This window comes from Anabas testudineus, chromosome 5 (assembly GCF_900324465.2).
Source record: "Anabas testudineus chromosome 5, fAnaTes1.2, whole genome shotgun sequence".
NCBI classification, from domain to species: Eukaryota; Metazoa; Chordata; class Actinopteri; order Anabantiformes; family Anabantidae; genus Anabas; species Anabas testudineus.
This window is the reverse complement of record NC_046614.1, coordinates 16,928,335-16,946,549: the sequence shown is the minus strand read 5'-3', so window position 1 is coordinate 16,946,549 and position 18,215 is coordinate 16,928,335. Positions and strand designations below refer to the sequence as shown.

At 41.1% G+C, this 18,215-nt stretch overlaps 1 protein-coding gene across 2 annotated transcripts in view; it reads right to left on the bottom strand.

The window, feature by feature from the left end:
* The window catches only part of LOC113153939 (mitogen-activated protein kinase kinase kinase 12-like), a 24,194-nt gene extending 5,979 nt beyond the window's left edge, over positions 1 to 18,215 (bottom strand). Inside the window, exons 1-8 of one of the 2 annotated variants that reach the window (XM_026347856.1) lie at positions 18,088 to 18,215; positions 7,540 to 8,072; positions 4,917 to 5,100; positions 4,598 to 4,789; positions 4,240 to 4,398; positions 2,281 to 2,439; positions 1,927 to 2,035; positions 10 to 119 (exon numbers count right to left, since the gene is read on the bottom strand). In XM_026347856.1, the coding sequence (XP_026203641.1) occupies positions 10 to 119; positions 1,927 to 2,035; positions 2,281 to 2,439; positions 4,240 to 4,398; positions 4,598 to 4,789; positions 4,917 to 5,100; positions 7,540 to 8,032 (1,406 nt within the window). In that variant the 5' untranslated portion in view covers positions 8,033 to 8,072; positions 18,088 to 18,215. Of the gene's footprint in view, positions 1 to 9; positions 120 to 1,926; positions 2,036 to 2,280; positions 2,440 to 4,239; positions 4,399 to 4,597; positions 4,790 to 4,916; positions 5,101 to 7,539; positions 8,073 to 9,700; positions 9,835 to 18,087 lie in introns of those variants that run through there. The other variant, XM_026347855.1, reaches the window with a different exon arrangement.

Below are 18,215 nucleotides of genomic sequence, written 5' to 3'. Positions count from 1 at the left end.
TTTGCTAACCTGAGTTCTTCCCTGCGTCGTTTGATCAGCTCCTCGTCCAGCCTGTGCAGACATGTGCCCTCAGACTTAATCTTCTCAAAGTGGTGCCTCACCTCGTCTCTCCACTCCGCCTGGTTGGAAACATAAAACATATCAATCAGACCAAGTATTAATGACTATATTAAATACATAACATATTCATGTTTTAATTGTTTCAGTTAAGAACACTAAGGAATGTTTTTTGCTTTCCCCTTATGTCCATAAATCTGATAGTATTGAATACATTATTACTGTCACTACTACTTCTATGATCAGTACAATGCTACTATTAATAGTAAAAGACAATGATGAATTGTGTTCTGTATATGTCTGTGTTTGCCAGGAATAAGCTATTAATGTGTTTAAAATCGAAATAATAAAGTACAACTCAACTTTATTTGAGTAAAGATATTAACAACAAAATATATTCATATTTAAATTTGCCAGATTAAATTTAACTGCACCTTGATCTAGTAAGAAAAGCTCTTAGCTTGCAGTGAGACTAAGCTTGAAACAAATCCCATTATGCCGTCAGACGTTAATCAATACACAGAGAGAAAAACTGAACATGAACTGATGTGACCAATGATGTGAAAAAAAATAATGCAGCATGGGCATTTTCTTGTACACAGTGGAGCATGACAGCTGTTATCTGATACCTGTCATATCAGAGGACAAAGGAAGTCAGATTTATGAGAGTGTGTAGGTAGATGCATGCGAGTGTCTGTGCGTGTGTGCTCTGTCTATGCACGAGTGATGCTTCTTATTAAGCTAATGGACTCCTGTGTGCACTCCTCTGTGTCTCCAGTCCCCTCTTTTTCTCTCTCTGTGCTCTTTGCTCCCTACCATTAAAGCAATCAATACACTCCAGCAGCAAATACTTCTTTCTAACGTCACAAGAAAAATCCATTATGGGCCAGAGAGGAGAGAAACTGAGGAGGGTTGCAGGAGGGGGCAGGGAGAAATAAAGGATCAAGGATAAGAAGAGAGAGTGAAAAGAGGCTTGTGTTTTGCATCATGGGAGATAACCAGAGGCGAGGTGTTGCAGCTAAGATGAAATAAAATCTTAGTTTGCGTGTCTCAGAATTATACATGCATGAGCTCTGTGGTTCTGCATGGCAGAGTAAAGACATATCTTCCACACAATTAAACTTTTCTAACCCTCCCGTGCTTCATCTATTTTGGTGTGCAGTTTTCTGACATATTTGTCATCCCCACCCCCACCCAATTACAGGCAGGAACACACCCTCCTGCTCCATCACACACAGACCTTCTCATTTTGAGTTCTCGCTTTGACCACAAATCAACACTTGCGCATGACGTGGAAACAACAACGACATGTTGTAATTTAAAGGACAGGTATTAATAGAGGTCTCCTGAGAGGCTGGGGCCCCTTGTGCAGCTGCACACTCTGCACTGCCTGTGATTTACGGCAGGAGAATGGAATCAAACGCCAGAGGCTCCACAGCAAAACGACTCTCGGACATGCTGGATGTTGTTGACAGGACGTTCTCTAATGGAGTGACTTAAACAAGGGCTCTCTCTCCTCGTCTGATGTTGTATTTATTTAGTTTTCTTCTTTTATATCTACGCTCACTGAAATATCTAATATTTTCCTGAAAGAAATTTAAAATTACATTTGAATTAAATTGCCTCTGTGGCTTAAAATAAGTAATGTTTAATCATTATTTTAAAACAATACTGACATGTTTATATGTATATTGAATGGGTTATCACTTCTTCTTATCGTTCCTGCTATTTGAGAAATAATTTATTGAAGTCATTTTAATACAAGTAATGGAGGATACATTTGTAAAAGTCCAGGTAAAGCTACTTTAAACATTCACCAATATAGGTTAGACAAAATCAGTGTTATAGTGATTGGTTATCGGTGCTTACCTGAGACTGAAAGTATGTTTCTTGTGGAGTAGATAAGATATCTGCTGAGGCGATGTCCAGATGAAGGAGAATCTGTCGAAAGGATGGCCTGTTTCTTGGCTTGCAGTTCCTGTGAATGGATTAACAGTGTATAATCAGTAATGTAGACACAAAATGATCTTTCCTTTCATAAGAATAATCCCCTTTATTAAATACTGCTTTACTTTCCTTCCCTTGACCACTTTCACGCTCTCAGCCTTCTTAATGCCTTTACAATTTATTATATTCCTCAATCCATTTTTCCAATTTTCCCATATCTTCATATATTCATCCCTCCCTTCTCCTCACCCTCCTCCTCCCCTCCCGTCTGCTCACCAGCATTGCCTCAGGAGCAGTTTGAAGCTCTCTGGACAGCTATCAGGCACAGGCAGCTGCAGGCTGTTATTGCCCACTCCCCAGATGATAGCGGAGGAGTCCACATCCTTGTAGGGCACCTCTCCTGTCAGCATCTCCCATAGCACAACGCCGAACGACCTGCATACACACGTGGCACATTTACTCTCAGACGGGCTGATAAAGGTGTGAACAGATGAAAGGAGGCATGATGGAAATATCACATCTTGCACAGAAAGGTTGCCTTTGCCATTAAGATAAGTGCAACTATAGTTAACTGTACTGTAACTGCAGACCCACAGGGATGGTAACTAAGGAAAGTCTGTTGTTGGTGACTCTGGGTTGCCATGGTGACCATATGCAGTATCTAAGGTGCCAATAGCATCACATGCATCACATTGTGGGTGTGCGTGATGTTTGGTTTACATGTGTATTTTTAGAGTCGCTCCATCTTCTTGTTTATGATTCAAAGGATTTAAAGGAATTGCATTTATTTATTTTACTAACAGGTTAGGAAATAGCTGGATTACAATTACTGGTGCATTTTGACACGAACTAACATCATTTAAGAGTGTAATAAATTATTTGTCAAATGATTCATCAGTTCATCAAAAACATACAAATATGATACAAAAAAAAATCAAAAGTTCATTTTTATTTATCATAGTTATTTTTCTATCATAAATGTGTTAAAATAACATGACAAAATCAACACTTAATTCACACATTAACACAACTCGTGTCACAAAATAAATAGACCAAGTAATCTAACTTCACTATGAAAATTCTTGCTGCATTATATTATGTGTTAAGGTCACTGTAGCACTATCATGAAGCCAGTTAATGTACCAGTTGTTACAGAAGGGGATGTTAAAATTGTTATGTTGTGCAATAGATTTTTATGGATATTTTTAGCTTGTAGCCTTTGATTATATGATATTATATGATATTATATTATATTATATTTAGTTATATTCTCAGGTAAAGTATAATAACTTTAGTGATTCCCTGACAGCACACTCATTAGGTTAAATTTGGTTTATATCTGCAAAAATTATAATACATTGATTAAGCTTACCTTTGTGGACAGTGCTAATTAAGATGGTACCATGCTAAATGAAGATTTTAAGTATAGTAATCACAAGCTACAGTGTATACTGAAAATTGTGTTTAAATGCCAATGTTAGCATTTAGCTCAAATCACCAGTATGGCTATAACACGGCAGCAGAGACTCAGTTGGCACTCAGATATTATTTAAAATATACACTGCCCTTCCAAAAAAAAGTCACACACTCATATTTCATTGGACCGCCTTTAGCTTTCATTATAGCCTGCATTCGCCGTGGCATCATTTTAATAAGCTTCTGCAATGTTACCACGTTTATTCCCGTCCAGAGTTGCATTAATTTTTCACCAAGTGATCAAGTGATTTACATACATTTTAAGAAAAATGTACAGTATACACCCGTGCTTTGCTTTCTTTCTACATGAAATGTGTTTTAATCCTATTTTCACTTCTCTGCTAATGCACTGCTGGCTGTGGGCCAAACCATCTGCAGGCTCCGAAGGTTATTCCAGCCTCTCTGGAGCACTGCAGCATCTGGCAAATCAATTATTAAATTAGCCAGCGTTCCTTTCAGGATGGAGAGGAAGAGTGATGGTGGGATGTAGTATGGGAGAGAGAAAGATAGAAAGAAGGTAGAATGTATTGGGCGAGCTTTACACAGGGCAACCCATCAGATATGGCAGAAACCCTATAGTGTTTCATGTAATGAAATATTATACATAACACTGAATAGATTTTCTCGAAATAGGATCCTTCGCTCTATACTGTAGTAGACTCTAACTAATGAGATTCTATGTTGATTCAACGACAGATAAGACAAATCATGAAGGTTCACCAGTGCAAAAGGATGGTTTACAAGTGTTATGACGCTTACCAAATATCCACCTTCTCTGAGACGGGTTCATTGCGAATGACCTCGGGAGCCATCCAGGCCACTGTCCCAGCAAAGGACATCTTGGTGCTCTTGTCACTGAGCTCTTTGGATGTGCCAAAATCAGAGATCTTCACTGCATCATCGTAAGTGATCAGCATGCTGGAATGAAACATGAGATGAGTTTATGTTTACCGGTTTAAGAATTTGCACAGAAGAAACTTTGATGATCACTTGTGTGGCGGCTTCCTGACCTGAACTAGCACAACTCAAGGTTTGATTGTAAGTATTTAGTGTGCAGTTAGCTCTAATGTTGTCATTTTCATTTGAACTGCAGTACTGTAAGGTCTACAAAACTCACTTTGGAGATTTGAGGTCTCTGTGGATGATCTTGTGGAGGTGAAGATAGTTCATGCCCCCGGCGATGCCCATGGCCCAGTCCATGAGCAGAGATGGTGTGATCTTCCTGCCTGCTCTTAGCACCTCATACAGCTGTCCCTGGGCACAGTACTCCATAATAATGCAGTAACATGGAGCCTGGGTACAAATACCTCTGAAAGTGTAGGTAAATATGTAGAACATGTTGAGATATTAAATATAACTGTGGTAAATCACATCACATTAAGCATTATCATGAAACATGTTGGGATACAATAAGCCAAATGACCATTTCTACTAACTTGAAAGTGATGATGTTGGGGTGTTTGAGCTTGCGCAGGTGCTTGATGTCTGTCTCTTTGATGTTTCTCACTTTCTTTACGGCCACTTCTTGTCCGTGCAGTTTACCCAGGAAAACTGCACCCTGGGCCCCGCTGCCCACCCATTGGAGGTCTGATATCTCTTCAAATGGGACCTCCCAGGCCTCTGAGATTGGGAAAGAAAGAAAGAAAGCAAAATGGTTAATGGTTTTATTTGTGCAGTAATAAAAATTATAGATATAGAATTGAAGAATGATTTTCTTAAGTGATTTATTCAATTTGAGCTGCATTGGATGTTTATGTTGAACAGAGACCATACAAATATTGTATATGTTCTATATGCTCTTATAAATACCATGTGAATAGCTTCCTTCTGGTCTGTTTATATGTAATTTTGATATCTATTTCTACATGGTTTAATATTTCAACATGTCTTCTGTTATCTGGAAGTTGAGTAATGGGAACTGGACTTCCTTCTTGTTAGGTTGAACCGCTACTCATGCAAATAGCTTCTTCAGTCTGAAGACAGTTGGTTGGAGCCCACCTGGACGACTGAGTTTCTTCACCACCATGTCTGATGTTAGTGTGCTACAGTGCTATATATAATTTTGTCAGGTGTATGTTGAAATTTTAATACAATTTTAAACATAAGCATTCTCAATCAAAATGTATTAGTAGCTTCAATGACTACATAAACCTTTAAAATTACAACATTGGATAAGGAAAACTAAAAACAGCCACTTTCCCTGTTCTTCGCAATGCTGATTACCTGGATCAGGTGTCTTCAGTTAGAAACTGTACATGCAGAGATGATTGGAAAAAAAGCACCACAGTGTCAAGGGTTTACCACCCCTGCACCAAAATGTTTGCATATGAAGCTGGTAACTGCTGTAACTTAACATTAAACCTGTAACAGTAAAACCCGTTCTAAGAGCTGCCTCTTAGTTCTAGTGAACACTGAACCAATGCTGATATCTTGTTCTGTTGTTGAACCTCATCTTAACCTAAGACTTGGGGAGTGCAGGCAGACAGACAGGGAGCTCTAATCTCCTGTGGGTAATTCTCCCTCAGCCTCCTAAATCCTGCTTAGTGCCATTGTGGGGTTGACGCAAAACAGGGGTCCAACGCTCAGAAGGGGGCGGGATTTCAAAGGATATGATGTGGGTGTGTTGTGAAGAGAGAGGTGGAGGGGAAGTGGTGGTGGTGATGGTGGTGGTAGCTGTGTGCATGTTAGGAAAAGATGGGGGGGGGGATTCCCCACGGGTGAGCAGGAGTCCATGTGGCAGAGGACAGACTGTTAATACAGAGAAAATATACAGCCTGATCTACTGCTGTTCTTAACAACGGGAAAGAAGATGTAGACACATTTATCATATTAATAAGGATGCTGTGAATGATTAATGCTCTTCGGTGACTGATTAAGGGCTTAGCTTCTAATGAGCCCCTTACATTTCCACAATAAAGCCGACATCTGATACACCAGAATTTTCCCCAGGTCTGTTTTGTATGATCTGAAAAATTGAGGAAATTTAGCACATCATCAGACACCCCACAGTCCTTCAGAATCAATAAAGGACAGACAATTTTCCTGCTTTCTATTGTGTTACATTGTTCCTCCCAATCAAAGCTTAATAATAGGGCATTGTCATACAGTAGGCAGGCAGTCACTTGCAATTCCCCTATTTATTTCACTTTTATTATATCCTTTTTGCTCTCCTCAGTGTGTATGACTCCCTGTGACGCTGCACAGAGGAGGGGAGCAGTGAGGTGCAGATGGGATGGGAGTGATAACAGCACATTATAAAAAGGAGAGAAAAGGAGACAATGAGAGATAGAAGGAGGGGGGAGTGAAGGGGAGATGTGGAAGTCAAAAGGGTGATACAATATCTGAAGGCTATAAAAACAAGACAGGATATAAAACTGCCACATTCATGCCTGACGTGTGGCACCATTTAGTTTATCAAGTTAGCTTTAAGCATATCTGTGTTCATGTCAGTGCTATAGGTATAAAGTGTTTCTATTTGTGGGTGTGTTTATGTGTACATGCATTCATCCTAGGGCGCAGGTTCACATACGTGTGTCTGTGCGCGTGTGAGGTTTGCGTTAATAGAGACAGGAGGCGCGGGGTCAGAACGTGTCCATGCATAATTCATGAAGCAGATTTGGCAGAGGAGTCCCGGGGGAGCTCTGTGCTATTGTAGTGGCTGCAGACATAAACAACACAGCGTCACAGGGAGCTAGTTTCAGTGAAGGGGGGGGGTGTTATAGTAGGAGGGTGAAGGGGGCATGCACAAGCATAAAAAAGGATGGGGGGTATCAGGGGAAAATAAGCCCTTTGCAGCTTTGATAGAGTCTCTTTCTGGTGGCAGCTCGTCCACGTCAAGGAAAGTGTTTGTTTACAGCATGGCCTTTGTGGGAGTCATTTTTCTACCAACTGTTTAATGTAATTAAACTGGAGGATAAGATCATTTCATTAGCATAACAAAGCTTCTGTATGTAATTAAAAGGGAACTTGTGGGTATTTTTATTGCAAACTAAAAGCAACCATTGATTCAAGTGCAGATAGTTGTGTGCAGTTTATTATGAAATGAATCTGACTACATACCGTCCAGGTCATGTTTGTGCTCCGTGGAGTAGGCTTTGCCAATCATTGTCCAGACAGGTCGCAGACACCCAAACAAGCCCTCCAGAAACCCTCCTCCCCCTCCAGTAGACTGGCACTGTAGCCTGGCATCATCCGCTTGGCTCCTGACAGGACTGGTGTCCAACTCCTGCCCCTCTCCCTCCGTCCTTCCAGGACTCCCATCATGCTCATGGAGTTTCAGGACACTGTTGGCAAAATGCTCCTGTTGTTCCTCTCCCGGTGTCTGGTTATGCCCAATAGTCTGCCCCTCTCCTCCTCCACCCCCAGGCTCAACAGCGGCCCCAGTGTCTATGGACAGGACGTTGCGGAGGACGCACTGAGTTGGGGTCAGGTCCATTTCTGGGGTGCAGGGAGTTTCTGCATCGAGCCGCCGAAAGGATGGAGGGTCGGAGAGGGGTGTATTGAAGCCAGAGAGTGAAGGAGAGGGGGCACGAGGTTCATGAATGAGCGCCATGAGTGGCTGCAGTCATCCAAACAACTAGAGAACAGGGAGCCTTGAAAAAACCAAACACAGAGAGAGGGAGAGATAAATTGGATGAATGAGAGTTGGATAAATCAATACAAAGCAGTATATTGTAGTAAATGGAGGCCATGAAGGCTGATTTAACTGAATATGAAGTTAGAAAGAAGCTGTCACCTCATGAAGATGATTAATCAGGCATATTATAACTCAAACCTTTAGCCATATTTAAGGTATCACAAGTGGCATCATAGAAATCATAAGCATAGAGGATAAAAAACATTTTTAAACATTCTTCACAATCTCAAATGCACTATTGAGTTGAACACCACAGGTGCAACTTGACAGATACAGGTGAAGGTGAGAGAACATGTACAGTACCATGTGATCAGCGCATATGAAATAACCAATGAACAATTATTTATGTCTGAAGAAATCAAATCAATACTACAACGTGAAACATGATCCAGGATGTGGGTAAAGGACAAAAGATCAGCCTGTCTGACCTAGCAGACTAGATGATGTGTCACAGCGCATATTACAAGTGTCCACTCTTGACTGAAAGGAAAAAATCTTCTACAATATTACCTACACAGTATTGTGCTGCTATTGTTTAGCACTCCACAGCTGCTTTCTGGACCTACAACCTACACTGAGCAGTTTCACCGATATAGAAAGGATGAAATCAGATGATGGTCGTATAATGACAGAATTCTGAGAGCCTCTTCCAAGCTTGTAATTTCTCCAAGGACAACATCGCTCAGCGGACAATGAAAATACATTATTTCTTGTCAGAGTCTTTTGAAGTGATCCACTCCCCCTCCTCTGTCTGTGACAAGCAAGACACGAAGTTGACAAGCTTTACCTGCTTAGTAAAATCCTCCACAGCACCGGTGTCATCGTGCTCTGCACCGTGAGACGAAACAACTGAACATGGAGCCTATTTGTTTGTTGACCCTTTGGTCATCGTGAGGAGCACTTGATCATATCTTCGTCTGTCTGAAGATCTTTTAGTGTCAAATTATGACACATAACATGTATCTATAGGCTGTTACACTATTATATCAACCATCCTACTGTGAACATCGTGATGTGAAACCACTATTGTACCTACTATATGCTTCTGTGTATAATAACCTATAATTCATAAACAGGAGGAGAGAAATCATCCACATGACAAACAGTCTGGATTCACTAACAGAGCCAGAACCATAAACCCCTAATGTCTGTATCCTCATTATAATTGTCTGTACAGAGAGAGAAACCCAACCACTGAGACACATCTGGTGTCTGAAATCTGGAATAATCACACATCATTCACATCCGACTGATCCTGTCTCCTAACTGCTTCCACTTTATTTATATCGAGGTATCAGCTGCGGGAGCTGCAGGAGCAGGCTACGGTCTGTTACAGGCCAGTGCGCTGTGGATGTATCGGAGAGGTTTCTTGTGCGCACCATCGCTTTTCCTCGCACCTCCTGTGGGTAAGATCCCGGGATCTTACCCACAGGAGACTCACTGACAGCACGGAAGTTGCACTCAAACACACCGTTGTAGATAATTCTTAAATAGTAAAAGACAGGCTGCGTTACTTTGTGCCGCCTCGTCCTGGCACATCTGCCCATCACGCCGCCTCAATGCTGCCAATGTAACATTTCCTACCTCAGTGCCGACAGCTGAAGTCCATCGTCTTCCACTTTGAGGTTTATTCTAACAGACACCGCCTAATAATTCTTCCTTTCTGGGTTTGTCTGCGCTCTCTCAGCATCTAGTGAGGTCTCTCGGCCGTGGACGTGTGGCCTTTCTCCTGCGCGTATTTCCCGTGCACAGTAAACACAGCTCCAGCTACCCTCCCTTGCTCCGCTTGTTTTCCTGCCTGTGCACCGCCTCCTCCAGCAGCCTCCTCTGAGGATGCGATCTGCGCACACTCAGGAATTTATTCGGCTATCTCACCTATAGTAAACACGACAGAAGAGGAGAGAGGAGAGGCGGGAGGGGAGGGAGAGACGGGGCGGGAGGGAGGCAGCCTCGATGGCCACCTATCAGAGGAGGAAGGTGCAGTGACGAGCTCAGTCCGGTGAGACGCGGGACAACCGCAGGTAAACGGGTTTATGAGTAAGTGAGGCTGCTCTTGGGGCAGGGAGGAGGGCGGTCAGCCGGTATGTGAGGTGATCAACATGATGTCATCCCCAAAGCATGCAGCATTTGACTGGACAGCGACATGAAAATCCCTTCAAACCCTATTTACGCCCTCTGCATCGAGCGTAATTGGTGCATAATCTGTGAGCAGGATCCCGTCTGCCACAGAGGGGATATGAAGGAAGGACGGCAGGTCGTTTTTTTTATTATCATCATCTCCAATCTCTACTGACCCATTTCTTTGAGTTAGGGAGATTGGGACTGCACAGGCAGGACCTAAATGGGACTTTCCCCAGGCGTGATTTGTTTCCCTCGGCGACTTTAATTAACCTGAATGAAAGGAAAATATTACACTAATTCAAACAACTGTCACCTTTCAGCACAAATCCCATTATGTGTTTGAGGATCCTCGTAACACCAGAGCCTCTTCCTCTCTTCAAAGTATCCTATTATCATTATTATTTCCAAGGCCTGGCATTGATGCCGTTTTCACAGTGAATAAATGTAGTTTTTATTAATGTGTAAAATTATGAACACATGGGTTTACAGTAAAACACAAAGTTAAACAGGCTATATTTCCAATTCTATATACATTTATACATCCATAAGCTACAAAAAGTACCCAAATAAAGAATGTGGAGTGGACGAATCACTGACAAAAGCGTGTAATAAAGTTTAATAATGGAAGATCTGAATAAAAAGTAAATATATTCTCAATTTTTCAGCTTCCAAGACATTTACTAATGTAAAAAAACAAAAGTGTACTATTCCTGTCAGGTTTTTGTCGAACCATCTCACAGGAACATGCCTGTTCACACACCAGAACTTCACTTTCCGCTCCCCCTAGATCACACAGCTCATATATTCAAGGCGGCGAAATCCTGAATGGAGGCTGGTTTAACTCTGCAGGCCAACTGGGAGATCATAAAATCAGTGTAAACAGTGGAGAATCTTCCAAGAGTTAAACTATTTGGCTGGCACAGGGGAAGATGCGAGTTTGTGGAACAGCTGGGTATCCCATGTCTGAGCTGTGAATCTACAGAGTCTAAATGGTTGTAGCTGCATGACCCTTTTTGAGTGCTAAATCCAAATCCTGCCCTTATCTCTCAGATTAAGCCCGTGTTGGGCTTAAATCCTAACGATGACCTCATCGCACTGTTTGTAGACAGCAGGGAAACCCTAACTAGTGCACAGACAAACCATGTGGGACTGAGAAACCTGTACACACACCAGCACTCAAAGCCTCCCCATCTTTATTTATTTTAATGGGGCTTTATGAAATCCCGATGAAAAAACGTTATTGCACTACTGCACTATTTTGATAACTCCAGCAAAATCACATCTTCTGTGGTTATTTATTATTTTTTTGAGGCTGCCTTCTGCTTCCAGCTGAAGTCTTGCCAAATGAAAATTTGTATTGTGGTTTACAGACGCTGAGGCAGATTGAACCTGGACAATTTTTAATAATGCTAGATCAATCACTGTGTGGCTTTATGTTGTTTTTAATTTTAGAAATGAATGGAAAACTATTCACCAAAAATATTCAAAGAACCCAAGCTAGAATGTGATTTATTAATATTTTATGGTTTTAACATTACATGCAATGGGTATTGTGGGAAGAAATTCAGCAGTTCTAATAATTCTTGCTATAATATGCCATGCGTATCCACAAATCCTCTCCCTACTGTGTCTTAAGGCAGTTTGAATGGAGCAGCACCCACTTTGTTCTTCTTCTATCTTGTTCTAAAAACTTTCTCCATGTTTTATTTATCGGTGCTTGTAGTTGCAGGATGGCTTTTCATCAGAGACGTTCAGACTTCAGAGGATCACTGCTGCCGTTTCTGATGTCCACCAGTACAGCTTCTACTTCTGTTGTGGTTACTCCAGCAGAAAGAAACACTGAATGAACGCTGCAGGGTATCACTCCTTATCAGATAAAAACCTCAAATCTACAAAGTGACAGCTTTCCAAAGATATTTTCAGTGGGACTCCCACTGAAAATACTGCACAGTGCATGTTTTTCTGTTGTTACATATCCTGCACATTCACACAAATATCATTCCTTGAATTTAAGAGAAAGGAAATGAAATTGTGCTCAATTACAGCTACAAAGCTTTAATCTGACTACTAAAGGAATGAGTCTGGAGATGATGCTGAGTGGTATTCATCCAAATGGCTGATGTAAAATGCTGTGTTGTTTGGCAACATGCCTCATAATCTGTAGGAGGGATTTAACAGAAGCCTGCAGTGAAGGATGTTCAAGGGAATATTGTGTGTGCATGTGTGTATACATGCCCCTGACTATAAGCATACAGTATGCTGCATGAGGCCTGGTGCCAACTGGTCACAGATTGTCCCAGTCCGGTTGAGGGGAAAGGGGGTAGACTACAGAGGAGTATGTGCTTTTGGTGTAGATGAGAATCAGGGGGAGAGCTGCTTCTGGCTCGCTGGAGAGCCTATTTATGGATCCTCATCAAGAGCCCCTTGTGTTGCTCATTGTCACCTTTGCTCACACTCTGGTGAATAGACAGCCAATCATCAAATCCACTCAACTCTGTTCCTAAAGGGGATGTGAACAAAAGCAGCCAAGGTAATTGGTAATTGGTTGCTTCAACATCATATTGACTGAAAACCAGAAGCAGTATACCAGAAATATTTTTTCTGATTTCTGATGAAAGAAGTTAGGTATGTGTGTGTGGTTGTGTTTAAGGAGTGATTCCTTTCTGTCTGTTGGCAGAGCTGATACTGGATAGCATCATCAATCAGGATGCCATGCTGTGCATTTCATCCATATTGTCCACTGATGGGATTCATTAAGATTGGCGCCAACCAGTATTGGTAGGTGGGTAGGGGAGGTGTCGTGGGTGGGGGATTCTCCATTTCAACACAATGATCTCATCTCCTGTCTGCAGCTCAGGAAGAAATGTTTTCATTCATAAAGTTCATCCATTCACTGCAGGTGTGTGCACAGAAGTGCGCGTGCAAACACACATACTGTATGCGTAAAACTGACTTGTCTACCCAACGGGATGCTGAGGAAACATTTGAGCCAATGAGGCAATATTTAGGTGAGATCATTGCTGGAAGCCAACGTTCCTGTTTCCGCTTCAAAACTCTATGAAGGCTGAGTGTTTGACGCCTTTCATCATTTGACCTTGTCTGCACCAAACACACCACAAACTCCACAATGGAAAGAAGAAACTGATTGATGCTGCAACTGGCACATTCCCAGTCATCTAGATATACAAATTAACACTCTTTACTGATTGATCTAACTGATCTGGCCACTTGGGGGCAGTGGGAAAAAGCTGTGAATAATTATCAGCTTTTAACTTCATAATGCAAATGTGTCAGCACAAAGTTACACATCCAGCAGATGTGGATCGACAATGGTGTTTGGAGATGGGATTTGGTCCCCTAACTAATTAAATGTTCAAATACAGTCAAATAGTCATATATTCACTTGGTTTTTTTTTGGAAGGGGTTTTTTTTTTTTGCTGTCGAGGGAACAAATCTAGCTCTTAAGTGACTGTGTCTGTTTCGGTGCTGACTAGGCAGAGTACAATGAAGTTGTATCCACAAAACAATGGTCTGAAATGAACTTGCCGAAGCTCCATAAAGCCGAGAGGAGCTTCAGATTTGGATGATAATTCTGTACTGGCTCAGCACCACTCTTTCACAATGTTTTCACATGGTCATTAGAAGAATCAGCTCCTTTAACTTTATATGGAAAACCTGGTACCAAGCAGTTGGATCCAGCTTTTTGCTATGTTGACTCCTTACCTGCTAGCTGCTAACTGTGGCTGCTGTTTGGGGTTTAGGATTTGGATTTTCAGAGCTTTTTCACTAATCAAACTATAAATCTGTTAATAATAATTCAAGAGAACCAAAACAATGAGTTGAAAGTTGCTGCAAACCTCAGAAGAGCTGATAGGAAATTCAGTGGGTGACAGAGTCATAGGTTTGTCACTACGAGCAAAACCTTTTGTCTACAAGTATTGATGTGACCCTTTGTTAACATAAAATATTGATTATATCCCCTTCATAGCCGGCCTATAGAAGAGCCATACTGATTTATTCAGGGGTGTTCTAAAATATGCTAATCCAACATTTAGATCAAGCAATGCTCTGATCTTCCAGGGAGATTAGATATGTGTCTGATTTCCCTTTGAAACCTCTGAGAGACGAAAAGCCAGCCAGGCCGCCTGCTGTGGAGAGCCTCTGGCATCAGACCGGCGAGGAAAGGGTTAACAGCAACGAAGGGGAGGTTGCAGAAGCTTTCCTGAAAGTCACGTGGTCTGTGCCAAGAAGAGGCGGGGAGGTGGGGAGGTGGGGAAGAGACAGGGGGGAGTCTGCAGCGTGTTGCCGTAGAAACTGAATCCTCAGTTGGCTGTGTGAAGTCAGAGGCGTAATATTAGGCGGTGACTGCAGTTAGATGCTGCTGGTGGTGTGAGGTACGTGGACGGGTGGGGAGGGAGGGAGGAGGGGTGACTCACACAGGAGGATGCACTCTGCATTCTAATGGATGGACACACACGCAGTATGTCCTTCCTCACACATACCTTCTTTGTACACCTTCTACTCTGTCCCTTCTCATCCTTTTCTATCCACCACATCTATTATATAGCTTGGTTCAGCATTATCCTGCACCACTCTACTTCTGAACATATAATTAATTCATTATGTCAATAGAGGATCCATTAGTGTACGTCTTGGTCGCTTCACTTGCACAAGTTGATGAAAGGTATCTATTAAAGGGGAACAAATGCTTAGACAGGCAAGTAAACTATAGCCATGTAATTGGTGATAGTATAATTGTACAGCACAGGTGGCAATTAAAGCGATAATATATGTAAACCATGCTCAAGATTATCATAGGATTAACTACACTTCCCAAATGCCCTTGAGTGTAGGGGCTCACCAGCTGTTACAGGGGAAGTGTTAATAATTATGTTGAAGTTTAGCTTGTTGTTCTCAGGGTCTTTTCTTTATGGCTGAAGGGAAGTAAGTTTGTATCTCATTATATCTGTTGTGTAGAAATGCATCTAATGTTAATTAATGTTTTGTGTCGGGGTTGGAACGAGAAAGCAAAAGTGGCAATACTAAACAGATAGTGTTTACAATGCCCATCTATAAATCAAAAAACCCACTTGATTCACAACAGAACAGATTTCTTAATTATTTGTAATAATCCAATATAACCCCGTGAGAGCGAATGCTTCAAAATAAGACTTTAAATATAATCATTAAATAATAATATTTTAATATAAAGGTAATTTGAAAGTGTATAAACATTAACACATTAGATTTTTGTCATTAATATTATCAATAACCAGTGATTAAATGCGTTTAACATCATATGGAGATATACTTTTCCAGATGCTGTACGTATAAATGTTTCCTTACAAAACAAAATATTAAGCTGCTTTTAAAAATTCATTTTTGTTCTTCTAACACCCACAGCCAATACAACATAGATTCTGCCTTCAAAGCAGCCTCTGCAGTGCGATGCCACAGGGGAATGTGACATACATTTTGCCTATAGCAAGTAATTGACTTTTTGATTGAACTCTGCTCTGCTCTTCCTTTTAAGGAAAGCCAGGGCTGGTTCATTTCCCATCATTGCTCTGTGTTAAACTGGAAGCTGCAGAGAACATCACAAGCGCTATGACGTTTTCTTGGTAACCACCCACAACTGTATCTCGTGGTCTGGGGCGAGCCAATGGCGAGCAGGCTCAATGACCAGCCTCGTCACCGGTTTAGGAGGCTGGCAGATGAACATTGTCTAGAGGCTTGTTTATAACCAGTTTGTCTGTGAGTGTGACTCATTTGGTTTCTGAGAAGGTGAAGCAGTGACAGTGCCCCCACAAAGCAAATCCAAAAACTGGATATTTACTTTATTCGTGTGACAAGGACATCACACATTAACAGATCTAACAGCGTCACAATCATCAACCGTCATCATCATGGGTTAAGGACGTACTATGGACTAGTTATTAGTAGTACTAGTTAAAAACAACTGAGCCAAACATGAATTTCTCCTTCTCAGATTGTTTGCAACAGACACAGCTATACTTCACAAGAAAAACTAAACAAAAAAGCTAAAACTACAGACTATTAACTGTTACTATTGCTAGTGCATCTCTGTAATTTTGCTGTTCAGTTACAAGTTGTATGTAAATGAGTTGCCTGTTCTACTTTTAACCCATTTATGTTGTACCGCATTCCTGAAATCACATATTTGTCTCAAGAGGCTTTAAAATCTGTTACAGTACACAACGCCCACCGTCCTTAGACTCACAAATGGCGGCAAAACCCATTTAGCAAGGAAAAAAAAAGGCAACCTCAGAAGAGGTTTCCACTTCCAGAAAAACATACACATGATGCTGCGTGCAGAACAGAGCCACTTAGAAAATTTGCTTTATGGTCAATTATGAAAGACAGAGAAAGACAGAGAAATTAAGACCTGAGAGAAACGCACAACATAACTTACTTTTACTGTCATTGTAATGATTTTTGTAACTCCTCATCTGATTTTTCTCCTTTCTTTCTGTAAAGCAGCTAGATGTCCAACACTGACCTGTCAACACTCATAAGATGAGATGATCCTACCTTTGCTTAATATATTCAGCATAATAAGAGGTGGTGGCATTGTTTTCCAAATTTGTATTCCACAGGAATACCAGCCACCAATTGCAGAGAGTTATGCAAATTACCTACTTGACTGGATCACATATTAGCCATAATAAGAATCATTAATTCAGATGAAGAGGCCAATTAGTATTTGCAAAAAAACTGTGATGGCACAATGAGAATGTCAGGATATAAATGAAATGATTCAAAAACAAGGAGCTAAAATAAAAAAGGATCCAGAGTGCAACATGAGGAGGTAAGTTCAGGCTGTTTGTCTGGTGCAGTGAACTGTCCATGGTGCTGACAGGCTTCTAAAGCCTACTGACAATGGCAAAAAGTACATAAATGCACATACTCATACTGTATAATTGGTGTTGATGCAAGGGAATAATATGTTGAAAAAGTTGAAAGGTTGAAAAAAGCAATTTAACTTTAATTCAACTTAACTGTTTGTCGTTTTCCAACAACAAATAAAGGCCAAATGTACAATGGTTGTACTTACCTAAATAATGCACAATCTCTTTCACTAAATATAAACTAAAGTAAAAGTTATATTTTACAAAACTCATATTTTAATTCTATTGACTCTTGTGTTTAATCAGAAACTGTAACTTTAATGTTTCTCTATTAGTCTACTGGGACATGTTGTCTTTCAGTAATCTGTAAGGTTCAAGCCAGGACTAAGAGTTTGGCATCATTTCTCTCTGCATGCACTTTCTTCCTAAGACACATTTTCTAAAATATAATAATAAAACTTAGTTTTTTTCCCCACATGCACTGTTTTAATGCAAATAGATGTTGAGATCGCAGGCAATTACAACAAGAAGCGAACGATCGGTGGGCGTTGACGTTTAAAAGTCTTTTTCGACTGAAACCTTGTTTTACCCTCTCCGGAAATTGGAAGCCCACCCCCCTTCAAATCAATGTTTATCGAGTTGATTTAGCTGAAATAAAGAGTTGTCAACGTGCCAGCTGATCAGGAGATATGTGATCGAAGCAGAGCAGCTCAGCTGACTAACAGCGCCACCTGGATGTTGTAAATCTGCATTGGATATTCTTAAGACTATTAGATTTACAGATTTAAATGTGGAAAGACTTCCCATTGTCCCAAAATACAGATACAAATAACACTGCACAATCATAGTTCCTATCTGTTATCAGCTGTATTTTTTCTTGTGCAATGTGCAAACGTGATACTGAGGAGGACCGCAGCCCTGGAAAGATGAATCATGTCCTACAGGAAACAGACTGTGCAGTAATAATTCTTCAAAACCTACCTTTTGCAGGCTCGGTGTCGCTGATGAAAGGCAAACGACTATGCTGCTTTCCGTTGATATATCGGTTCGTCGCTAAAGCAGGAATTCCTGTTTTTTCCACAGGAGAAAGCCTTGAAAGCCGCGATGGC